The 26,496-nt window shown below is 44.7% G+C and overlaps 1 protein-coding gene and 1 pseudogene across 3 annotated transcripts; one reads left to right on the forward strand and one right to left on the reverse strand.

Annotated features, from left to right (window-relative positions):
- On the forward strand, positions 1-26,496 carry ZNF346 (zinc finger protein 346). 3 transcript variants are annotated; one of them, XM_059061678.2, is made up of 7 exons: positions 1-226; positions 10,295-10,398; positions 10,953-11,045; positions 12,795-12,939; positions 16,937-17,170; positions 22,482-22,575; positions 25,067-26,496. In XM_059061678.2, exons 1-7 carry the CDS (start codon positions 52-54, stop codon positions 25,152-25,154), a joined length of 933 nt encoding a protein of 310 aa, XP_058917661.1. In that variant the 5' UTR covers positions 1-51; the 3' UTR covers positions 25,155-26,496. The 3 variants fall into 3 exon arrangements, with proteins under 3 accessions (XP_058917661.1, XP_058917662.1, XP_066888039.1); XM_059061679.2 differs by having other exon boundaries at positions 2-226; positions 16,985-17,170; XM_067031938.1 differs by lacking the exons at positions 10,295-10,398; positions 10,953-11,045; positions 12,795-12,939; positions 16,937-17,170 and having other exon boundaries at positions 21-226.
- On the reverse strand, positions 8,288-9,516 carry LOC131755252 (phosphoglycerate kinase 1 pseudogene; annotated as a pseudogene).

The raw sequence follows: 26,496 nt of genomic DNA on the forward strand, positions 1-26,496 counted from the left end.
CGAGACCAAGGTTCATGAGCGGCTATCAGCCGGCTAGGGTTTGTGGGGAAGATGGAGTATTCCGCGTTGGGCACCGCGGAGGCCGTGGATAGCGGCGCGGGCCGGCCGTACAACAACTCGGAGGAGCGGGAGGGCCGGGAACCCGACGGGCTGCGCTTCGACCGCGAGAGGGCGCGCCGCCTCTGGGAAGCAGTGTCCGGGGCCCAACCAGTGGGGAGGGAGGAAGGTGAGTCCGGAGACTTAAGAGGCAGGAAGACACTCGCCCGCCTATTCCTTTCGCGGAGAGTGGCGGAAGCGCGGGGCGGGGACGCGGACCAGCCCCCGGGTCTACGGTCACACCCTCTGGCGCCCGGCCCGCCCCCTTGCGTGATGCGCCCCGGGACTCCCTGACTCGTGCACCTCACCAAGACCCGGGCGCCTTGTGCCAGCTCCCCTGAAAATCCAGGCTGTGCGCCACAAGAAGCGCGCGCAAATGGTCAAGGGCCTTCTCACGCTCTGGACGCGTGGTTCTTTACCCCGCCTTCCTCACCCGCGAGAGCTTACCTCTTCCTAAACTTGAGGACTGGAATCCTCCGGGCGTGCCGTCCACGCCGTTTCGGAGACCCTCAGAACCTTCCCCGCCAGCCTCGTAACCCCTTCACCATCCCACTCTCCAGGTTCCTCCACCCCTAGTGTCTCTTGCCTCCTTTCTCTCATGCCCCACACTTCCGAGAGCTGTAGAAGGCCTTTTGCATACCTTAGTGTTTCTCCTGAACTTGGAGACTGAGCCTTGGCTTACCCCTGTTTCTTGGTGTCACCTGTCTCCACCACTTGAATCCCTTTTCTAATATGGGGGCCAGGAGCCCGAGAGCCTGGCCGGGTATACTATGGCTCCAGCTTGTTGTATCCCACGCTTGACCCACGGTTGTGGAGAACAGGATATGCAAGTACGTCTAGGGGGGCACTTCTGGGCTGAAGCTTCCCAGCTTGTTCTGCACTTGACCTAGCCCTGGGTAAGATGCAGATAGAAAGAGGAGAATGGAAAGAGCTGCTCTGACCCCGTTTTGTGACCCCTTCACAGTCCTTAGCAGAGCTAGCTGCTGAACTCTAACCCAGAAGTACACAAACTGGGCTTTTGTGCTAATCCTGTCAGGTAATCTGCAGGGAAATCAGATTTCTCTAAAGGTTTGTTTGCTTGCTGAGCAGACTAATCTTGGAAGGTTAATATGTTGCTTGTGAACTGATTGTCCTGGGATAAAATGGAATTTTTGACCACATCCAAGGAAGATATCTTTAAATTTGGGGTGGTATACATACTTATACCCTGGTGTATACTTCTCCAATTTAAAAACTAGTCCAGTCTGACTCCTAAATTAATAAGAGGCTCCTATCCCCCTCACCCTCATACTTTCAAACTTGTTTGGCACAAAGTTGCCTCTCCTTCACCTTCCACCGCCCTCAATTTTCCTTTCATTAATTTGACCAACATTCACTGACGCCTGCTTTGTTCCCAGGATTGGCTGGGCATCAGAGCTACAGAGTTGAGAATAATACTGTCCTTGCCCTGGAGGGGCTTGTAGTCTAATCCAGGAAGCTGACACCAAGACAGTTGCAGTATAATGTAGTGGGTGCAGTAAAGTGGGAAGTCTAAGAGTTGAGGGTACGCAAAGAGGAAGCGACCTTTGTCCTCAGGGACTAAGGGAAGGCATGCCCTGGACATTGAAGCAGAGAACACAGCAGCTGTGCTCTGGGAAGTGAACTGTTTATGTGTGTATAAACGCCCAGTCATTTAGAACCCAGTTCATTTCCCTGCTCTCCTCACTTTGTCCAATAATTTATTTGAGGTCTAGGTAGATACCTGTAACACCAAGTCCTACTCACCTTGGTTTATTATTTTCTCTTAGTTATAATTTTTGTTTTCTCATTGAGTTATAATTTACATACCATAAAATTCACCCACTGTAACTGTAAAATTCAATTAATTGTAGTAAAAGTGTAGAGTTGTATAGCCCTAGTCCAGTTCAGAATATTTCCATCACTCCAATTTGTGCTCCTTTACATTAAATCCCCACTCTTACCTCCTGCCCTCGGCAACCACTAATCTGTTTTCTGTCTCTATAAATTTGCCTTTTCTGGACCTTTCATGTAAATGGAATCCTATAGTATATAATCTTTTTCATTTGGCTTCTCTCACTCAGCATGTTTTTAAGGTTCAGCCAAATTGTAGTGTGTATTAATACGTCATTCCTTTTTACTGCTAAATAGAATTCCATTGTATAAATCTTGATTTTTTTTTTTTTTTTTTTTTTTTTTTTTTTTTTTTTGCGGTATGCGGGCCTCTCACTGTCATGGCTCCTCCCGTTGTGGAGCACAGGCTCCGGACGCTCAGGCCCTGCGGGCATGGCCCACGAGCCCAGCCGCTCCGCGACACGTGGGATCCTCCCGGACCGGGGCACGAACCCGCGTCCCCTGCACTGGCAGGCGGACTCCCAACCACTGCGCCACCAGGGAAGCCCCAATCTTGCTTTTTTTATTCTTTAATAATCTCTGCCCTTTGAGTGGGCTGTTTAAACTATTGACATTTAATTTAGTTGTTGATATGGCTAGACTTACTGTCCCTACTTCATGACCCTATGAAAATCAGCCCTCTATGTCACATTCTAGATCTCTCAGCCTCTGCCCCATACCTCTTCTGATTGTCTACAATATGGATACAAAATAAATCCTGCCAATCAGATGCCTTCTCATAAGATTTGGAAGGCAGAAATGCAGTGAAGATCATATTTCTACAGCTAATGTTACTGTCAAGAAGTGTCGTGGAACTATAAGATCTTATATCAGTGTTCCAGCATCCATTTTCCAGCTTCATATGTTAAGAGGCATGTTCAATGACAATGGAAGCTTCTTACTTCCAGCAAGGCTGTAGTGGAGGCCTCAGAGATTGTAGCTCACCTGTTGGAACAATTATGCATTGTTCCTAGAGACATTTCTGAAAGGCTCAACCTAGTACCTTCAGCCTTTACAATGATTTTCTAAACACCTAATTTCCTGTATCAAACCTGTCCCCTCTGGTAATTGGTAATTGGATTCGAGTTGTATGTGGATATCTGGGAAACAGGGATTCACATTCAGGCCACCTTCTCAGAATTCTGATAATTCATATAAGTTCTTTTTCCCTCTGTGGACCTTAGCTTCCTCCAACCTCATGAACCTCTCACAGATTTTGTTAGTCAGGAATTCAGGAAAGGGTTGGCTGGACAGTTCTGACTCAAGGTCTCTTATGCAGCTGCAGTCAGATAGTGGCTAGAGCTGAAACAGCAGTGGGATGGAACTTCTGGAGGCTGGCCAGGCATCTCTTTTTTCACATAGTCTCAGGGTCTCTCCATGTGATTTCATGCATGGAATAGTTAAGGCTTCCTCACAGCTTGGAAGAAAATCGCTTACATGGTAGCTGAAGACTTTAAGAGCAAATATTCCCAATTTGGTTCTTTTTTATAATTTCTGTCTTCCATGTATCTATATGTTGCTTAGTAGTCAGCCAGTGATACAGTAAACACCTGGAGCCAGTAAAGGCCTCGGTTAGATCTGTAGGTAGGTAGGAAAGTACATTCAAAGTTCAGGCCATTTTAAAGTCAGCCCTGGCTTTTGCTTTCTGTCAGGGCCTTTTGCATCTCTTCTGTGCATGTGTACAACCTCAGAGTTGGCCAAGAGTATGTGGCTAACTTGGGACCTCTTAGGTCCCCACTGGCACACAGTCTCAGCCACAAACATGACACAGCAAAGGCTATAGTAGAGCCTTTGGCCTTTCCTCCTCACCTACCTCTGAGACCATCACTTCCACCAACATTATCACTAGATAGGGGTGTTGCCCACCACTCCAAATCAAGTGATTTCCTCTTCTGCAGGGAAGCTATTGGTTCTCACGTCCTACCTCTTCCTGGTAGAACCTCTGCACTGACTGAGTGTGGGAGGGGATGAGAGCAGTCCCAGATTTCCGCTCTTCTCACCCGAAGTTCAGCAGATGTACAAGCATAAGTGCTTCCCAGATTAAGTGCCTTTGGTCAATTTCCAGGGTACTGAAGGAATTGTTTTTGTCAGTTTTGTCCAGTGTTTTAGTTGCCTTAGGTGAAGAGGATCTCCTCACTCTGCTATAGCCGAAGTCCCACCTCATACTCATTTTATATTCAACTTCACTTCCTCTGCCTGACTTCTAAATTTGGAGGGTCCAAGACTCAGTCCCAGGAGTCTCAATTTGTATCTCCAGCTCTGACCTTTCCCTCAAGCTCTAGGCCTGAATCTCTAGCTGACTACTTGATATCTCTACCCATGTATGTGATAGACCACTCATGTTTAATATAACCAAAGGAAAAGTCTTTAATTTCTCCTCCAAGGCTGTCTTCCTCCAGTTTTCATCTGTTGTTGCTCAAATTCGAAACCTAGGAGTTATCCTTGAATGCTGTCCTACTTCACCCCCGACATCCAATCAAAGAAATCGGATGTCAGATCTACTTCCAGAACATAATTCCAAATCCATCCACTTTTCTCATCTCCATTGACAACCTGCCTAGTCCAAATTTCTATCATCTATCGCCTAGAAGACTGCAACAGCCTCTTCCCTGTTCTTCCTGTTTCCATTCCTATTCCCATACAATCTGCTGACACAGTGAACAGACTAATCTTTTCAAAACATAAGCCATATCTTGTCACCTCTCATTGCACTAAGAATAAAATCTATAGTTCATACCATGGTTTATGAGGCCTTATACTCATTCCACATGATCTGGTAAGCCTCAAGCTCTCTCCAACTTTATTTCCTACCACTATTCTCTCATTCACCATACTCTATCCACACTGTCCTTCTCTTCATTCCTTGCATATGCCAAACTCATCCCTGACTCAGAGACTTGACACTGTCTCAGGCTGGAACAGTTTCCCCCAGACCTTCTTGTGGCTAACGCCTCCCTAGCATGGTCTTCACTGACTATACTGCCCCATCGTTCTCTACCACTTACTTTGTTTGCTTGTTTTCATAATATTTCTCACTCTCTGTCACTATCTTGCTTATTTATTTACTTTGTACTCTCTCTTATTTGTTGACATGGCCCCAGCACTAAACCCATTGCTGGCACGAGGAAGGCATTCTGAATACATAATTGTGAACTGTGTGAGTGTATTGTCTGAGACCAAAGAGGTGTATTTCATTTATTCAGCAGGTATTCACCAAGCCCCTCCTGTGGGTTAGGAATTTTATTTTAAATTAATTTTATTGAAGTATAGTTGATTTACAATGTGTTAATTTCTGCTGTATAGCAAAGTGATTCAGTTTCATATATATACATACATATACATGTATATTCTTTTTCATATTCTTTTCCATTATGGTTTATCACAGTATATTAAATATACTTCCCTGTGCTATACAGTAGGACCTTGTTGTTTAATCCATTCTATATATGATAGTTTGCATCTACTAATCCCAAACTCCCAATCCATCCCTCTCCCACCTCCCCCTTGCCAACTAAGAGTCTGTTCTCTATGTCTGTGAGTCTGTTTCTGTTTTGTAGATAAATTCATTTGTGTCATATGTTAGATTCCACATATAAGTGATATATGGTATTTGTCTTTCTCTTTCTGACTTCACTTAGTATGATAATCTCTAGGTCCATCCGTGTTGCTGCAAATTACATTATTTCATTCCTTTTTTATGGCTGAGTAGTATTCCATTGTATATATGTACCACATCTTCTTTATCCATTCATCTATAAATGAACATTTAGGTTGTTTCCATGTCATGGCTATTGTGAGTAGTGCTGCTATGAACATAGAGGTGCATGTATCTTTTTGAATTATAGTTTTGGCTGGATATATGCCCAGGAATGGGATTGCTGGATCATATGGCAACTCTATTTTTAGTTTTTTGAGGAACCTCCATACTGTTTTCCACAGTGGCTGCACCATTTACATTCCCACCAACAGCATAGGAGGGTTCCCTTTTCTCCATACCGTCTCCAGCATTTGTTATTTGTAGACTTTTTAATGATGGCCATTCTGGGTCAGGCATTTTATTAGAGACTGGGTATACAAAGTCATAAGTGACATGGTCCTTGCCCTGTTTAGTCTTTGGGAGTCAGATTCTGAATATCCTTGGAAGGAAACCCCATGTCCTTTAACAAAACAAAATCAGTCATCTCCAGGCGAGGAGAGAATGGCTGGATCCTGACTCCTGGGTAGCATTTTCCCTTTATGGGCTTTGCATTCTGAGGAGCCTCTCACCCTCACTTTAAAAAGCTCTGGCCCAGATGTGTTCACAGACCCACTTCTGTTGGTTTCTCTGAGCACGGCTGAGGCAGCCACAGTCTTTCACAAAAATTTATCAAACACTGTAGGAGAAAAATAGGGAAATAAGAGACCTTCAGGGTCAGAAATATAGCCAGACAACAGCCCTTCTTCCCAAAAGGGCTGGCATAAATAAATAAGCTTTATATCTTGTGGAGTAAGGAGAGGCACCTTAAAAGTTCCCCACCAAGAACCTCCCTCCAGAGAATCTTGCCCACTTTTTGGTCCAGAGTAGAAGATAAAACACATGAATTTGCCGTCCCCTCACGGTTTTCTAGATTCTACCCCTGTCTCAGATTATCGATGTCATGATAGAACTAATGCCTTGAGTGAGATTTTACTCCCTCCTCAAAAAGTAAAGCTTTGTTTTTCAGGCCCAACTATTAAGCACAGGTTAATACTGTAGTTTCCTATGGTGTGGAACTTGTGTGACACGTTAGGTAATATTTTTTTTTGGCTGCATTGGGTCTTCGTTGCTGTGAGCAGGCTTTCTCTAGTTGCGGCGAGTGGTGGCTACTCTTCATTGCAGTGCACGGACTTCTCATTGTGGTGACTTCTCTTGTTGCACAACACAGGTTCTAGGAGTGCAGGCTTCAGTAGTTGTGGCTTGTGGGCTCAGTAGTTGAGGTGCACGGGCTTAGTTGCTCCGGGCATGTGGCATCTTCCCGGACCAGGGCTTGAACCCCTGTCCCCTGCATTGGCAGGCGGATTCTTAACCACTGTGCCACCAGGGAAGTCCCTTCTCACTGTTCTTGATCTGACTTTGAAATATCTAAAATTACCTAACAGGGCTTCCCTGGTGGCTCAGTGGTTGAGAGTCCGCCTGCTGATGCAGGGGACATGGGTTCGTGCCCCGGTCCGGGAGGACCCCACATGCCGCAGAGCGGCTGGGTCCGTGAGCCATGGCCGCTGAGCCTGGGTGTCCGGAGCCTGTGCTCCGCAGCGGGAGAGGCCACAGCAGTGGGAGGCCTGCATACCACAAAAAAAAATTATAATAATAAAATAAATAAATAAATAAATAAATAAAATTACCTAACAGACTTCCCTGGTGGTGCAGTGGTTAAGAATCCACCTGCCAATGCAGGAGACAGGGGTTCAAGCCCTGGTCTGGGAAGATCCCACATGCCCGGAGCAACTAAGCCCATGCACCTCAACTACTGAGCCTGTGCTCTAGAGCCCATGAGCCACAACTTCTGAGTCTGCATGCCACAACTACTGAAGCCTGTGCACCTAGAGCCCATGCTCCACAACAAGAGAAGCCACCACAATGAGAAGCCTGTGCACTGCAACGAACAGTAGCCCCCGCCTCTGCAATTAGAGAAAGCCCACACCCAGCGAAGACCCAACACAGCCAAAAATTAATTAATTAATTAATTTTTTAAAAAAGAAAAGATCAGTGAGAAAATTATTCTTTTTTCAAGTCTTTCAATTCTTCCAATTCTGTCTGGGAAGTCGTCTCAGTTGGGTGCTACAATGTCTTAACACCTCTCCTCACAGTTGCCACTCTCTCTTTTTTTTTTTTTTCTAGTTTCAATGGATATTTTTATTATCTATTTAATAGATCACCAACTTCTTCTCGCTCCCTACCAACAATTGGAATTTCATTTTGTTTCCTTGCTGAGTGGTGAAACAATGACAAAGCTAATCAGAATAAGCTACTTCATAAAGAGAACTAAGCTAATATAGCTCACTTTCTTTTGACAGGCATAATATAAATATATGTACTCTAGAATGCACAATGGTTTAGTCTCTAAGAAATTCAAATAGGATCTTGAAGAATGTAGGTAAATCCAGGGTGCAGTAAATGTGAGCTGAGATGCCGTACAACTGTTTAAGGGTTCCTGGCGCTACATCTCTTGGCCACTAGCCGAATCTTGACATGGGGGAAGATATTAGCTAATGCCAAGTGGAGATGCAGAAAGTGCTAAGTTGACTTAGGGGCTATGCACAGGAACCAAAAGGCAGGAAATTACTAAACATTTCTGAGAGCATCCACCCCAGGAAGCACTTTACCTTCCAGGAACTCTAAACTGGCACCACCCCCAGTGCTCACATGTCTGACTTTATCCTCCCTCCGTGTTCCATTTGGCACAGCAAGTAGTAGTGTCTCCACCACCTATGATGGTGATGCAGCCCTGAAGTGTCTTTTACCACCTCATCCATGAGGGCTTTGGTTCCTCGGGCAAAAGCTTCCCATTCAAATACAGCCACAGGTCCATTCCACACAATCTGCTTAGCCCGAGCATCAGCCTCAGCATACTCCTTTCTGCTCTCAGGACCACAGTCCAAGTGCATCCAGCCAGCTGGTATGCCAGAGGCCACAGTGGCTTGGCCAGTCTTGGCATTCTCATCAAACTTACCAACAGTGGCAAAGTCAACAGGCAAGGTAATCTTCACACCATTCTTCTCAGCTTTGGACATCAGGTCTTTGACAGTCTTGGATCCCAAACAGAGAAGTGCCAATCTCCATGTTGTTGAGCACCTTAAGGAAGGTAAAGGCCATTCTACCACCAATAATCATCTCACTGACTTTGTCCAGCATATTACTGATCAGCTGGATCTTGTCCGTAACTTTGGCTCCACCCAGGATGGCCAGGAAGGGTCGCTCTGGGCTCTACAAGGCCTTGCCAAGTAGTTCAACTCCTTCTTCATCAAAAAACCTCTAACCTTCTTTGGCAGATTTACTCCCACCATGGAGCTGTGGGCTCGGTGAGCAGTGCCAAAAGCATCATTGACATACACATCCCCTAGCTTGGAAAGCGAAGCTCAGAAGGCTTCTGTTTTGGCTGGCTCAGCTTTAACATTGTTCCTGGAAGCATCTTTTCCCTTCCCGTCTTCCTCCACATGAAAGCGAAGGTTCCCCAGCAGGATGACAGACCCAGCAGCTAGGTCAGCACAAGCTTTCTAGTCCTTCAAGAACAAAACATCCTTGCCCAGCAGAGATTTGAGTTCTACAGCAGCTGGCTGCAAGGAGTACTTGTCAGGCATGGGGACACCATCAGGCTGGCCCAGATGGCTCATAAGAACAACTGACTTGACTCCAATGTCCAAGCAGAATTTGATGCTTGGAATGGCAGCCTTGATCCTCTGGTTGTTTGTTATCTCGTTGTTCTTCCTAGGAACATTGAAGTCCACTCCCATGATGACCCGCTTCCCCTTCATGTCCAGCTTGTCCAGAGTCAGCTTGTTAGAAAGTGACATCTTGGCAATTCAGTGGCAACAGGAGGCCGGGGGAAGAGACTGGGTCAGTGACAGCAGCAGAGACTGCGTTTGCCACTCTCTTAATGTTCTTTTTAGAGAGAACTGTAAGCCTCTCACACCAATATCTGGCTAGAATTGTTTCATTTTTATCGTATTTATTTTTATTGGTATTTACTTAAGTTTATAATTTAAAGATTCCTTTTTAAAAGAATTTACTGGGCTTCCCTGGTGGCGCAGTGGTTGAGAATCCGCCTGCCGATGCAGGAGACACAGGTTTGTGCCCCGGTCTGGGAAGATCCCACATGCCGTGGAGCGGCTGGGCCCGTGAGCCATGACCGCTGAGCCTGTGCGTCCGTACCACTAAAAAAAAAAAAAAAAGAATTTACTTAGTAAAGAAAGTTGGCATATGGACTTCCCTGGTGGTCCAGTGGCTAAGACTCCACACTTCCACTGCAGAGGGCGTGGATTCCATCCCTGGTCAGGGAACTAAGATCCCACATGCCATGTGGCCCAGCCAAAAGTAAATAAATAAATAATAATAATCATTTAGAAAGAAAGAAAGAAAGTTGGCGTACATAAAAGTCTAAAGTAAGTTACAGGTGAGGTGGCACGAGAATATAGCATAAGTCATGAAAGCAGTAGGGGAGGGGTGGCTGAGGCTTGCCGATTTAATAATATGGCATTCCATTACTCAGTGCCTGTGTTTGAGGCAGGATTCAAAGACAGTGCTGTTGAGGCAGGTTTTTAACTCAGAGATTTTTTATTTTCCTCTCTGTAGTGGAACACATGATCCAGAAGAACCAGTGTCTCTTCACCAACACCCAGTGTAAGGTTTGCTGCGCCTTGCTAATTTCTGAGTCCCAGAAGCTGGCACACTACCAGGTATGCCCTTGTACCTTTAGTACTGATTTATTTTTCCAGACCCAGTGTCAAACCCCCACTTCTCCCTGGCTTGTGCAGTGAATTCCTTTTTAGCCACCCAGGTGTTGCCTCCATGCATGTTGGCTATGACTTGAAGATTGACTTAATTTTTCTGAGTCTCATTTCTTCCATCCAAATCAGGATCATTATACTTATGTTCCCATGCAGCTTGGTACAGTAGAAAGTACATGCTTTGGCTTTAAATAGACCTGTGTTTGAATCACATCTCTGCTACTCATCTTGGGCAAGAAACCTCACTATCTTCAGTCTCAGTTTCCTTATCTATAAGATTGAGATGGTGATAATTTTCTCATAAATTATTGTGAAGATTAGATTTGACAGCATTTAAGTACTTTATACAGAGTAGGAACTCAATAAGCTAGGTTTCTTCCTCCACCCTCTCCTTAAAAGTGTCTGTGAGGATGAATCAGATGAAAATCTAGTCAGTGTTTTTGAGTGCCTTAGATATGAAATGGCATTTAGCTATCTTTGATCTTTTTCCTGGGTTCTTGCAGAGCAAAAAACATGCCAACAAAGTGAAGAGATACCTAGCAATCCATGGAATGGAGACATTAAAGGGGGACACGAAGAAGCTAGACTCAGATCAGGTAATACAGCTGCCATGTTGAGACTGCTCACTTCCTGATGAAGCCAGCAGGCAGGTTGGTGTGGTGGAAAGAACATGGGCTTTGAGTCAGACTGACTTGGCTTCAAATCCTGGCCCTGTTGTGTGACTTGGGCAAGTCTTATTACTTCTCTGAGCCTTGATTTCTTCCTCTATAATAATGAGGATGCTAATGTCAACTACCTTTCAGGATTTTTCCAAACTAAAATGAAGGAAGATTTATTAAAGCACCCAACACAGAGCCTGGCACATAGTAGGGGCTCAGTAAATGGAGCCATTGTTAGTGGTTTGTTAGAGTAGGACAGCTGTCCATTCCCTACTCAAGAAGAGAAAGTGGAAGAAAGCCAGGTTGCTTGCTTGCTTGAGATCTGGGGCAAAGAGCTGAGTTCAATGCTTGAATATTTGGAATAAACAAGTGGAATAAACACTTTTCCAGCATGTTTGCTTTTTGCCTTAGAAATACTGTGAGAATTATGCTGAAACAACCCCAGTCCCTCAGGTGTTATTTTTGTTCCATAGCAGGCTGTGCAAATGTCATGGTTTGAAAAGTCAGCAGACTAGGGCCCAATACTAGCTCTACAACTTAACTGGTTGGGTGACTTTGGACAAGTCACTTAACCTCTCTGTACTTCACCCATAAAATGGAAATAATAGTTCCTACCTCTTAAGGGTATTATAAGGTAAAATTCCAATTCCTAGTGGATGCTCAGTGAGTAAGAGCTTACACTACAAACTGTGCCTCCCTGCCATAGGGACCACAGGTTTGGAAGGGCCTTGCTCATCCCTTCTCCAAATTCACTGGTTCATCCCCTGGTTGCCCTTCTTGTGATTTAGAATCCAGAAAGACAAGATCAACTCTGTGACCCTGGGCAAGTCACTTCACCTCTTTATATCTCTGATCCTTCTACTCTCAGAGTGGCCCAGTAGTTCTAATGAGATCATGGGCCCCTCCCCATCCAACAAAGAATTATCCAGCCCAAAATGTCAATAGTACCAAGGTTGAAAAATGCTATATTAAAATGAATACTGTATTCAGAAATCAGACGTAAGAGAGGGGCTGAGAACTCTTAATATAGACTTGAAGTACATTGTTTTCTAGCCTAATCATAATCATGAAATAAAACCCAGTGATCTGCTTGTTCATCAAACCCTGAACATCTGCTGTGTGCCAGACTCCAGCAGAGTGCTAAGGATAGGAAACAAAGATGAATCCAACAGTCTTTGCCCAAATGTTGTACTTTAGTTCACAGAAAAGTCTCCTAAGCTGTGACACTGTCAGTTTAGGGTGACAAGCAAGTGGTATGATGGAGGTCTATTTAATGCACTCCAGGAGTACAGAGGAAGAACAAGATTAGTTCTTCCTGGAATAATCACACAAAGTGGCTTGATTATTGTTTACTGAGTAATTTTCTTGGTAAAAGTCTCTCAGAAGAGGTAATATTTAGTCTGGGCCTTGAAGGCTAAGCAGACATATGTCAGGCAGTAAAGAAAGGAAGATCATTCTAGGCAGCAGGAATGGCCCAAGTAAAACAAGGAAGTAGCAGAGAACAAAATGGAGAATGGTGAGTAGAGCATGGGATGAAGTAGCTGGAAAAGAATCCAGAAAGGTAGGTTGGGGTTAGTGTGTGAAGGGGGCCTTGAATGCTCATTCTCTTATGGGCAGTGGGGAACCAGTGAAGATTTTCTGGCCGGGCAGTGGCGTGATCAGACCTGTGTTCTTTCTCCTAACCAGAAGAGCAGCAGAAGCAAAGACAAGAACCAGTGCTGCCCCATCTGTAACATGACCTTTTCCTCCCCTGTCGTGGCCCAGTCGCACTACCTGGGGAAGACCCACGCAAAGAACTTAAAGCTGAAGCAGCAATCCACTAAGGTGGAAGGTACTGGTTTTCCTGAGTGGTGCTATGTATCGGGACCCCTCCCGTCCTCAAGGCACCAATGCCAGGTGCTCCCAGAAATGCTCACTGGGGCCACAGACTTGAAGAGGTTGAACTGCTTTTGAGAGCCCTTAAAAATATTAGAGTAGACCCAGCTTCATTGAAATGCATCCTTGGAGTTGTACTCACCTAACCTCCATTTCTTTGGTTACATCAGTTTTTCTGTATAGAAGCTTCTTAGCCCTGAGCTTTTGTCCTTACAAATAATTATAAGTCAGGAGTGCCAAAGTCCTCCAGGCTATGCACACCAGGAGAGCATTCTATCTCCTGCCTCTATCACTTATATTTTTTCCTCCTAGCATCCACCTGCCCTGTTGCCATGCATTCCAAGTTAAAAGATAAATCCTTGTCTTTTTCATGTGCTCAGGTTATGCCCTGCTCACTTTAATCCTCAAAGCTGCCTGTTCTCCTCAAGACAGGGACTTGCCTTTTGAAGCTGAATACTTCAGTGCTGCCACTACTGCCCAGAAAACTGTATTTGCAACTGCCATGAATTCATTCCCAGTGCAGTGACTTCTAAAATAGCCCCCTTTATCTTGTCGCCACTGGGGCTCAGCCTTTACTTTCATCTCATTAACTCCTGACTTTCTGGGATTTTAAACCTCTGCTAACTGCAGTTAGTCAAAACTGAAAGTTCTTTGATCTTTATTTTATTTTCTTCTTGGTAATTTTTGCTTCTGTCTTTATTTTGGACCAAGAAGTAGACTATACTATCTATAATACTTGTCCTTTTTTGAATTGCTGTATTATAAAAACAAGACAGTGATGTTTTGGGAGACTTTGAAGATAGGGTAAAAAAATCACTCATAACTATACTCTCTTATCACACCCAAATCTAGTATTCCTGCTATGAAACAAGAGATAAAGTCATGGATGCCCAAGTTTAAATCCTGCCACCGCTATTTACCATCTGTATGACTGAACTTCTTCGTGCCTGAGTTTTCTCACCTATAAAATGTTGATAATACTACTTCATAGGTTTTGAGGATGAAATAAGGTATACAAGGAACCTGGGATGTAATAAATGCTCAGTAAAGGACAGTTCTCTTTTTCTTTGGCCAAGTGGCCTGCAGGATATTAGTTCCCCGACCAGGGATTGAACCCTGGCCCCGGTAGTGAAAGTGCCAAGTCCTAATCACTGGACTGCCAGGGAATTCCCGACAGTTCCTATTGTTAGTATTATCACCATCATCAAGATAGCCAGTGAATGGAATGCCCACATAAAATGCAGTAGTTGATCAGGCATCTACCACCTGGAGCATGTCACTGGCCTTGCTTATGGTTTGTTCATCATTAAGTTATACTAGTACTAATTGCTTTTGTTTAAAGTCAGAGTTGGTACCATTTATGGTACCAAAAAGATTAAACATTAGACCAAGGGAAATTAGCTTAAGAACAGAACTTTATATGGTCACTAATCTTTAGGTTTATATGAGCTTAACTTTCTATAAATGGGAAAATTCCCTGGAATATGCCCGGTCCAAAGATTCCACATTCAGGGGTTTATGTTTTATATTTACTTTTGGCCCTTGCCACATAACAGGTATGTTTTTATATAGCTATAATCATAGTGCATGTACCATTTGTATCCTGCTTTAACTTTTAATTTTGTAGTTTAAGCACATTTCCATGTTATTACATGAGTTTATAACTATATTTCTGAAATTAAACATTTTTCTAGTGTAAAAGTAATACAAGCATGTTGTAGAAAATATGGAAAATATAGATAAATGGAAAGAAAAATACTCATAATTTTACCATTCAAAGATAACCACTGTTAACATTTTGGAGTACTGTTTCTCCTATAATCTTTTGTTACGTGTATGTGTGTATATCTGTGCGTATATGTGTTTTATGTATGTCTAGATTATGTATATAAACATAAAATACTTTAACCTTATTGTTTTTATAAAAACAACGCATACTCATTATTGTTATTTCTAGTTCAAACAATGCAAAAAGTACAAAGAGGAAAGTAAACTACCACCCAAATCCTGCCACCAAGAGAGAAACACTGTTAATATGTTGGTAACATTTCAAAATACCAGTATACACATATAGATGGCACATTATGTCTTTTAATAATGACATGATCGTATCATGTGTATAATTTTCTTTTATGCTCTTTTTACTTAATATAACATTTGTATTTCCCCACGTTATTAAAAACTTTTTCATAAACATTTTTAATGACAATATCCCATCACAGCACATTTATTTAGCCAGTCCTCTAATGGTGAACATTTACGTTTTCCCCCCTCCTTTATTAATGTTTGTAAATAACACTACAGCAAACATTCCTGTAGAACTCTCTTTCCATATTTCAAGTTGTTTCCTGAGAGAAGACTCCTGTAGCTCTCATTTTTACTGGACGTCCATTAAGTGGTTCCTCCAACTTTACTTAACCATTCACCTCTGATGCTTCTCTTCAGTATCTTTTAAAGAAAGACCCTTATGTTTCAGTGATCATGATTATTTCTTTTCTGATATCAAGAATCTACATTCATTGTAGAAAAGTTGGAAAAGACTGAAAAGCACAGTTTTACTCAATGCTTTTTGTCTTTTTTCCACACATCACCAGTATGGTTTTTGTTGTTTTACAGAACCAAGGACATAAGAACCAGTTTGCTGTATAACCTGCTTTTTTTTTTTTTTAATTCAACACCACATACTGAATATTTTCTCATATTATTGAATATTCTACAACATGTACCTTACTTTTCCAGTGACTTGCTTAAACAATGGATAAGGAAAATCAATAGCCAGGGAAATTGAGATTTCCTATACTGGAAAACCATTGTGGGAAAAGCCAGCAAGTTTCTTCTGGCTTGTTGAAAATCCTCAAAACTTCCCCCATTGAAGTGGTACAGAGATGAAAGAACATCTGTCTGTGAGTGCTGCTGAGCCCCACCTCTCCTCCACCATTGGTGGGGGTTCTAGACCACATTTTTAAAGCAGTGGTTACTGGATTGACACCATTCCAGCCACGTGGACTCATTAGTGAGTCATGACATCCACTTTATAAAGCAGCAGTGCAGCCTGCAGTCAGCGTCATGACATTTGTTGGCCCATGGGAGGCTTACATATATGCCCATACCAGGCTCTGATTAACTGAATTCATGGACCACAGCCAGGGATGTTTTCTGAAGGTGAACACATGGACTGTTGCCTTCAGGTCTCCCTGCCACACTCTGGCAGCCTGGCATAGAGGAGAGGGCATGGTCTTTAGGGTCACACAGACCTGTATTCACTCATTAGCTGGGTGATCTTGGGTAAGTCATTTCACCCATCTGAGCCTTGGTTTTTCTCTGTATTGTGGCAAAATGACACCTACTTCATGGCATAGTTCTGAGGACCAAAAGAGAAAATATATATACAAATCTCATAACTAAATGTCAATGTCATCCTCTGTTCCCCCACTCAGCTTAGAAGGCAGTGTAGCCTAAAAGGCCCCCCTAGTATAGTGCCTTTTCTAAATGACCCTCCAGGCCCTCAGGCCCTCAGTTTCTACATCTGTGCATTGACTTCCAGATCTATAACTGGGGTACTTTGAGGATGGGAATAAAACACCCAAACTTCTTGTCCCATTTGCTGTGAAGTTCGGGGGAATTCTGAGGGATGAGAAGATTGCAAGCATGTACATCTCTAATCTGTTGTAATTTGGCAACTTGATAGCAGAAGTGCAGATCCCTCTCGGAATATAAGAAAATCAGGATTCATGTGCCTGAAGTAGTTAAAGCTGCCGAACAAAGTAGGCGGTCTTTGGGCTCCCCTTATCTTCTCAATTAGAGAAGATTTTCACTGTGTGATTCACACAGGCAGTGCCACACTTGCAGGTGTGATTAACTAGTGACCCAGCCTTTCTTTGCATTCAGCATACGCGAAAGCCTGGCACCTTCTGGGTTTTTTCATTGTTTCTGTTTGAACTCTCTCACCGCAGCTCTGTCGAAACGCCTTACAAACCCTTTCCTTGTGGCCTCCACCTTAGCCTTGCACCAGAATAGAGAGATGATAGACCCAGACAAGTTCTGCAGCCTCTGCCACGCGACTTTCAATGACCCTGTCATGGCTCAGCAACATTATATGGGCAAGAAACACAGGAAACAGGAGACCAAGCTCAAACTTATGGCACACTACGGGCGGCTGGCCGACCCTGCTGTCACTGACTCATCAGGTAAGGGGCCCAGCTCACATCCAGAGCTGGATCGGAACTTGACTGCTGGGGTTCCCTGGACCACCAAGGCTATGCTTTAACTCCTTAGGTCTTCTGAAGCAGGCATTGCAAACTCAAATGCCAGCAGAGGCTGGACAGGAAATTTCGATATGTGAAAGAGCCAGGAGGGGATATGATCAGCTGAGGGTATGTGCCTCTCCTAGACAGCTCCAGCCAGTTGTTACCATATCTTTCAGTTTTTCAAAAGAATCTAGAAGCCAGATTTGAATAAGAATTCTCCTGATTTTTAAATGTGCAACTAAAAGTTTAAACCCTATGTGAGTCAAATCTGCCTGCAAGCCAGATTTAGGGCAAGGGCCACCAATCTACAACCTCTGATTTAAACTCCCTGTCATCCACATTTCTTGTGTGAAGGCCTCAGCAGCCTCTGCCAGATTTTATAATGTCCTCAGAATCCCTCATCTCCCAGCAGCTAAGGCCCACCTGTGTCCCTGGGATAGAGTGGTGAAGGAGACCACTCTGACTCAGAACATTAGCTACTGCCCTGACCTCCAGATACCAGTCAGCATCACAGGAGTGAGCATTCACAAAAAGTTAGGAGCCCTTCCCATCACAATAACTACCCACAGCCTATAGTAAGGGTGGGGAGGGGGAGGTTATTATTTTCTCTTTCAGTCAGCAAATATTTATTGAAAACCTGCTGCATTCCCTCATTGGGGTATAGTAGTGACCAAATCTGATACAGTCTCTGTCTTGTGGAGCCTACTTAAGCAATGGTGTGGGTCCCCAAGTCTTCTTCCCCAGGCCATGGAGATGCAGCACCAGACAGATAGCACCATGGCATCCAGGTGCAAGGAAGCTCTTGCTCAGAGCCATCTGTGCTCTTCCCACAATCCTGGAGAGGTGAACACCCAGATGCCATAGATGTTCCAGACCACATATGGGCAAGGGGAACGATCATGCCTCTCTAACAACCCCCCAAACCCCAAAGCACCATACAGCACAGGCCGTCCTTGGGCAATACTGACTGATAAGAAGGGTGCAAAGTGGTGGCTATGCAGCAAGGGGGAGATTCCTTTAGCAGGGTGCCAAGGATTGCCTTTCCAATGCCTTTGAAAGACCCTCTTTTATGAGACTGAGCGCTACCTACTGCGCTAACGAGGCACCTGAAAGACCCTCTTTTAGAAACCTCTTCAAAATCAGAAAGGAATGACTAATATTTATTTACTGGTCCTACATATAGGCAGTGCCTTTCCCTTTAACAGGATCAATCCCATATGCTGAGGCATCTGGAAACTTCAGAACCAAGCTCCTCAGAGCCCTGCTTCACAACATATCATCCAGCTAGCACAACCCAGTGTTCTCTTGCAGCTAACCCTCTTTTGCTCCAGTTCCTGCCCCAGCTTTACTCAGTCCTGCCCTGGTCGTTCCCTCATTATCTCTTTTCCACTGGCAGGACTGAGGCACTGCAGTGTTTCAGGCTGCTTATCTTAACTTGTATCCATTCTTTTATTTTATCTCAAGCCAAAGCCTCCTTCTTGTATTTACCCTCCTCCATTTGTCTAAGCTAAATTACCATATTTAATCCTAGAACTGTATCTTGGATCCTTTTTTCTGGCTTAAGTCATTTGACTTCATTACAGATCAACTAAATTCTTTCATGAAAATCTAGGTGGGGGGAAGGGGTATCACATCCCACTTTGCTATTAAATATATACATTATAATTTGATCCCCACAGCATTCTTATAAAATAGTTGTGATTATCCCCTTTACAAATAAAGAAGATGAGACTCAGAGTGACTTGCTCAGATCATACAGCTGATATGACCTGATGTTAATAAGTGACAGCATCAGTAGGGGTCTGTAGCTCTGTCTGGTTCCAAAGCTTACACTCCTTCTCCCTGGCTTCAGCTCTGAGTGTACTTGGCTGTAGGCTCTCCGAGTCCAGGATGTCAGCAGAGACACTGAGCTCTCTCTGACCCACTTCTTACTCACAGGTGGGATGTTGACCTATGGTGTGCAAGCAGTGACTTCTGCTGACAAGGGTTCTGCCCTAGCAAAGGATTTAGGTTGTTAGCAGCTTGGCTGTTCCCTGTTGGCTTCAGTCGACCCTTGATCATTCATTCTTTCAGACAGTCAGTCATCCTATAGTTACCAATGACTGCTGTAGTCCAGGCCTTAGGCTAGATGCTCTCACATTTAATTACCTGACTTAATCCACACAACAACTCTGTTGTGCACATTTGATTATCCCCATTTCACAAATGAGGACATTAGGATCAGAAAGATGAAATGATTTGTTCTGGGTCCCACACTAGGCTGTGGCAGCCAGCATTGAAACCCAAGTCAGGTTCTATGTTAGGTCCAGAGAATAGTTTCCATGGGGCTCCTGGCAAGTGTCTCATGACAAGTATGGGTTAAATGTGAGATGTATCTGATCCAGAGTATCCAGATCCCTCCCACCAGGGGTGGATGCAGCATCTACCAAGCAGATTAAACAAGACTTGGAGTTTGCTTTATACTCCAGGCTCACATTTCTCTCATTCACTCAAGAATGTCAAAACTAAAACCTGCATATCATTCAGGTAGCCAAATCCTTCCAGCCCCCAGAGCTCTCAGCATCCCCTCTGGGTTACATAAACAAGACAGGTATTGTCCATATTCTTGTGGAGCTTAGAGTCTAGCAGAGAAAACAGGCATTGAGCAATGAACTACAAGTGTGGCAAGCTTTAGAAAAGGAAACAAACAGGATGCTATGAAGATAACTTAAGATGGGGACCAGGGACAAGAGAAACAGTGTGAGGCAACATGCTGCTGGGGAGATGAGCAAGTATCTAGTCATGGCATTGTGGGTCCTGTTAAAGATTTGGACCTTTATCCTAAGAGCATTGGGAAGCTACTCATAGCTTCAGCATTATTAGATCATTCTAGTTACAAAGTGGAGAATGGCTTGTAATTAGGGAGGAAGGGTATTGGAGAGACACCAGCAGTGAGACTATTGCAATAATTCATACTGGAGAATATGGGAGGCTGGACTAAGATAGCAGTGGTAGAGGTAAACAGGAGTAGATGGATTCAAGAGGTAGGTAGAAAGTAGAATTGGCCATCCAATGTGGGAGATGAAGGAAAGGGAACAGTCAAGGATGGTGCCCAGGTTTAGTCTGAAGCCATTAGGTGGATAACCAGGTTTTGGCACCTTGAGTTTAAGATGCCCACGAGATATCAAAGTAGAGATGTTCAAGAGGCAGTTGGATATATAGGTCTAGGCCTAAAAGAGAGGTCTGGGTTAGAGATATTGCCATGGTAGTTTCATATGTTTTAAACTAATAAGTGGTCATTGAAGTCAGAGAAATGAAAGAGATCCCTTAGAGAGTTTAGAGAGAAAGGAGCAAAGGATGTAAGATTGAGCCCCCTGAAAATTCTGGCACATGCTACAAACATGGATGAACCTTGAGGACATTCTGCACCGTGAAATAAGCCAGTCACAAAAAGACAAATCCTGTATGATTTCATTTGTATGAGATATCAAGAGTAATCAGACTCATAGAAACAGAAAGAATGTGGTTGCCAAGGATTAGGGGGAGGGAGAAATGGGGAGTCTAATGGGTGTAGGTTTTTAGTTTTGCAAAATGACAAAGTTCTGGAGATTGGTTACACAACAATGTAAAGATACTTAACATGATGAAAACACAAATTTCTCTAGCTCAGAACTGTCCTTTACAATTACTGAATTGTACACTTAAAATGGATTAGATGGTAAATTTTCTGTTATTTGTATTTTACCACAATTTAAAATAATAAAAAGAAATTTATTTATTTTTTTGCGGTACGCGGGCCTCTCACTGTCGCGGCCTCTCCCGTTGCGGAGCACAGGCTCCGGACGCGCAGGCTCAGCGGCCATGGCTCACGGGCCCAGCCGCTCCGCGGCACGTGGGATCTTCCCGGACCGGGGCACGAACCCGCGTCCCCTGCATCGGCAGGCGGACTCACAACCGCTGCGCCACCAGGGAAGCCCATAGGATGGCAGATGATTCAAAAGATGCCAGAGGGGGGCTTCCCTGGTGGCGCAGTGGCTAGGAATCTGCCTGCTAATGCAGGGGACATGGGTTCAAGCCCTGGCCGGGGAGGATCCTACATGCCGCAGAGCAACTAGACTCATGCGCCACAACTACTGAGCCTGCGCTCTACAGCCCGTGCGCCACAACTACTGAGCCTGCGCTCTACAGCCCGTGAGCCACAACTACGGAAGCCCGCATGCCTAGAGTCCATGCTCCGCAACAAGAGCAACAAAGAGTAGACCCTGCTGGCCGCAACTAGAGAAAGCCCACGTGCAGCAACAAACACCCAATGCAGCCAAAAGTAAATACATTTTGTTTTTTAAAAAGGTGTCAGAGGACTCTTGAAGTCATGTGTACAGTTGCCTGTCTTGTGCAGCTAGCACCTGGCATGCTGAATAAGTACAGCCTTGGCAGTCAGCCAAGCCTGTTTGCCGTTTACTCTGTGTTCTTGGACATGTAACCATGCCTTGTTTTCCTCATCTATAAGAGAATAATGATAATGGTTTTTACAGAATCATTATGAGCACCAATCAAAATTATATGAAGTGCATGGCCTATATCAGGCACTTGGTAAACAATAGCTGCTTTTTATTGTAAGTATGATGGTTGTGGTATAATTGGTTTATTGTTGAGTAAAGCTGAGGATCAGAAAGGGGAAGGGATTTAGCCAAGGTCATGTGAATACAGAGCCAGGAGTCCAGCCCCATATCTTGGTTCCTGGCCCATGCTCTCTCTGCTAGACCATGTGAAGAAAGGCCCCTTTGTCACTGGAGCAGCCCTGGTAGTGAGACAGGGTGTCTGTGAGCCCCATGGTAGAGAGACAGATTGATTTTGCTAACAGGCCTCATTAATTACTGTTACTGCAAGCCCAAAGAGAGTGGCACCTTCCCAGAGATCTCTTAGCTAAGGGCATCCTTAATGAGGCTACTTAGCACAGTCAAGGTGGAAAAGACAATTACCAAATGTCACCTCTTTGTTCTAGCAATCTTTTATTTACTAAACAGACAGCTACTCTGGACCAGGCTCAGTGCTGGGACTGAGGGCACAGAGGGGAACGAGGAGGTTCCCAGCCCCAGGCATACATGTCCCCCCTGAGCATTGAGGCCACTGGGATTCTTATCAGGGCCAATCACCTAACCTCACCCCACCCATCCATCCTCAGAAGGGCATTTGCACATGCTGTCAAAAGCAGCAGTCCCCAGGTCCCTTCTTATTGGATAACTAAGCATCTTGACTTCTATGTGTGTTTCAGCCGGGAAGGGCTACGCCTGCAAGACATGTAAGATAGTGCTGAACTCCATAGAACAGTACCAAGCTCATGTCAGCGGCTTCAAACACAAGAACCAGTGAGTAATCATACTTTGAAATTCAAGGGCCTGCAGCAGGAGCTCAGGGCTTTGGAAGCAGAACAAAGCCTAGGTACTCCTTGGCTAAAAGGGAATCCTGGCAGTCTTTTCTGCCAGTCAACAGATGCTCAATCCGTTAACAGAAAGTTCTTCTCCCATCAGCTTCTCCCCAGCCTTTAGACCTGTTGGGATGAAGGTTTTAGTAGAGAAACATAAACAATTCCCTTGGTGGTCTCCTAGATTTTTTGGCTGTTAGCAGTCTGACTAGGGAAGCTCCCCCACCCTACTCACCACTGGCCTGAAGACCTTAGTCTTTACTGCCATCAATTATGTGGCAAGAGCTCCCTCTACCGGTTATTATCAAATATGACCAGGTTCTTTCATCAAATATTGAACACCCTCTGAGCGGTAGCCAAGACAGACCCAGTCCCTACTCTTGTAACCTAACATTCTGATGGGAGGAGACAAACAATAAGCATGTAAACAATGAATAATTACAAATTGTGATAAGTTCTTTGAAGGGAAGAGATTAGCAGAGTCATCTGTTCATGATAATCTTGAAAATGACTAACATTCTTTGTTTGAGCTCCTGGTCTGTTGCAGGCCACATGCCAAGCAAATTCTCTCGGGTAATCCTCACAACAATCCTGGGAAGAAGGGGTTATTACTCTGATTTTACAGATATAGGCAACCACCGTTCAGAGCGGTATTATGAGGCAGAGCCATAATTCACACTGAGGCTTGTCTGGCTCACAGCATGCTCCTCCAGGGCATCATGCTGACAAGGGGGTTGTGGCGCCATATGATATAAACAGGCAAGGTCCTGCCGGGGAGGGCACACATGGTTCTGTCCCTGCCTCTCAGAAGGGAACTGTGTAGTGTGGACAGTATGCCACAACATAACCTTCTGAGATAGGAATTATCCCCATTTTACAGATGAGGAAACAGTTTCAGGCAGGCAAGGTCTGCTGGAATGATTGCTTTGACTTTGGTGATTGGTTCTACGTTGCTTACAGAGCCGAATGAATAAAAGTGGTAGAAGTATAGAGTGTTGGGGTCAAAATTGCTTACAGAGCCAAATGAATAAAAGTGGTAGAAGTATAGAGTGTTGGGGTCAAAATATCCTTGGTCCTCTCTTCTCTGCCTGAAGTCTCCTCTCCCACACTGTGGCTTTACTGATAGATACGTCTTTAACTGGAAGGACTCCTGAGGGTCCTCTTAGATATGGACTTGAGACAAGCCCTAGCAACCTGGCCTGCGTCTCACTCCTGTTTCAGCATACCTCCCTTCCAGCTTGGCTGGTGGCAATTTTGTCAGACAACGTGGAGCCAGTCAGAGCCCTACCCTGGGACTACCCAGACTTGAAAATGCTAGTGTTGTTTACTGTTTTCTTCGTACACTTCCCAGCTGTGTGACCTTAGGGGAGTCAGTAAACCTCTTTGAGTCTCCAATTCCTTTTCTGTAAGATTATAGTACAATTTGTTGAACACCTAATTCAAGCTCATTCATTTGCACCAGCAGCTCCAAATTAGGACCACACACACACACTTTACAACCCAAGGAAATCTAATGTCAGGTAGATTAAGTAACTTTGCCCAAAATCTCATAGTTACTTGGAGTCAGACCCAGGATTCAAACCTCTGACTTCAAAGCCAATTCATTTTGCTCTGCCATTTCCTAATGGAGCTCATTATCCTCACCTTATGGGATGATATAAGAGTTGGAGATAATATATGTGAAGTTCTAGTTCCAATAAGGGGAGCTGTTAGAGATAAGCTTTCACTCATTCAACAAAGATTTATTGTGTATCTACTATGTGCCAAGCCCTGTTTTGAGCACTGGGGCTTATTACTCTGATTTTACAGATACAGGCAACCACTGTTCAGAGTGGTATTATGAGGCAGAGCCATAATTCACACTGATGCTTGTCTGGCTAGGAACCAGGACCAATGCTGTTGCCTGATCCTTTGGATCCCCCTCTGGTGGTAGAAGCAGATACTAAACAAATCCATAAACATATAAGACAATATCAGGTGGTGCTAGTGGGATAGTGATAGAAAAGCCACTTTACATTTCATTCCATGTGATGGGGAGAATGGTCATTCTGTACCGTCCAGGTCATGTAGGGCCCTGTAGGCAGAATAAATGATTTGGTATAGAGGAAACACATGGGCTGCAGTCCTGAATCTACCACACTTTAAAATAGCTTACTGTGGGCAGGTCACTTATACTTTCTGAACTTTAGTTTCCTCATATGTAAAATGGGGGTGCTGGTCCCCCGCTTGCAGAATTAGCATGAGAATGAAATAGGATACTGGAAGCAAGACACCTGGCCTTGTGCCTAGCATGCGGTGGCCCTCAGTAAGAAGAGCTGCCCTGCTTATTACTCCATGCCCTGGAAGAGCTGTACTATCGTTGGAATAAGCTACCTGGAATACCATCACAACCACCACAAACTAACCCTATGCCTTTGTTCTTTCTCAAATTACAGGTCACCAAAAACAGTGGCATCACCTCTGGGCCAGATTCCCATGCAAAGGCAACCCATTCATAAAGACTCAACCACCTTGGAAAACTAGAGGTGTTTCTGTTCAGCACCCCAGGTTGAACCAGCCGTGAGCCAACTTTCTGTGACTATGGTCAGCCCTTGGCTCCTTCTTCCTCCTTTCTTACACCTGGAGAATATACAGGCCTGAAGCAGGAGTGGACCACAGAGAGCCTCTGATTGGTACAGGCAAATCCACCCCTGCTCCTCCCCTTTGGAATGGGCCCTGTAGGTCAGGATGAGGGAAGCAGAGATCTTGACAGGACTTGGGGTCTCCCAGCATAGTAGTTTGGAGGATGGCCTTTCCCCTTCCCCAGCTCCTCTGGGCTATATGTCATGAGGCCCCAGGCCTGTCTTTCCTTTGCAGGTCAGTTTTGGACCAGTCCCTGAAGCTGAAGAACTGAGCTCTCCCTGGGCTCTAGGTATCTCCAGTGAAACCTGGAGCTTTCATGCCAGACCTTGGCCTAGGCAGGAAAGGGCAGATGGAAGTGGCTGCCGCATGGAAACTTGGAGTTAATATGACACTCCCTCTCCCCCAAAAGAGTGCAAGCTTTCCTGAGCCTGGGATCAGATGCTGGCCAGTTGTACAGATTTCTGCTGACTGTGAAGTCTCCTCCTAGAGCAATGACATAGTCCTGGCAGAGCATTGCTATTCCTCTTACCCCCCATTCTCCACAGTTCCTGAATGGTGCTAAGAATCTGCAGCAAGTGGGGACAAGCTAGAGCCGAAGGAGGCCTCAGTACCCAGTGGGATCATGGAAACCTCCAATAGAGGCCTTTCCCCTCCTCCATCAGAGGTGCTCTGACACAGGGTCATGTGGGAAGGCTTCCACATGCAAATTTCCATGATGGTTCTGTACCCTTAAAAGGAAACTGCCTTGTGCCAGCCAGCTCAGTGGTTAATTGCTGCCCTTCAGCCCTGCTAGCCCTCTCCTTCCCCTGTGCAGCAGACCATCTGCCCAGGTTGCTGTGGTGCTAGTCCTCCCCTGTCATCCACCAGGAGATTCTGGGGACCAAGGAGCAGAATGGGCCCCTAAAGGAAGAAAAGAGCTGGTGTAAGTTTCTGCAGTGAGGAAACAGACGTTTCCCTGACCCCACACCTAGATTTCTCTAACACTGCTGTTTTTTATGGCCTGGGACTTCACTGGGAGTGGACTTTACCTTGTAGCTTTCAAACAGGAATTCCAGGGACAGTTACCATCTGAGGTCCCTCTTCACTGGGTCAAAGAAGCCTGCAGCTGATCTCGTGATCTCCCCACACTTCCTGTTCCTTTGCCTGTAAATGCCTTTATGTATCGTGGCGGGGGGGTGGGGGTGCGTGCTTATGCTCTATCTCTTGGTCACTGAAGCATCTAAATAAACAATTTCTCCAATGA

The sequence above is a fragment of the Kogia breviceps genome, chromosome 4 (genome assembly GCF_026419965.1).
Source record: "Kogia breviceps isolate mKogBre1 chromosome 4, mKogBre1 haplotype 1, whole genome shotgun sequence".
Lineage (NCBI taxonomy): Eukaryota > Metazoa > Chordata > Mammalia > Artiodactyla > Physeteridae > Kogia > Kogia breviceps.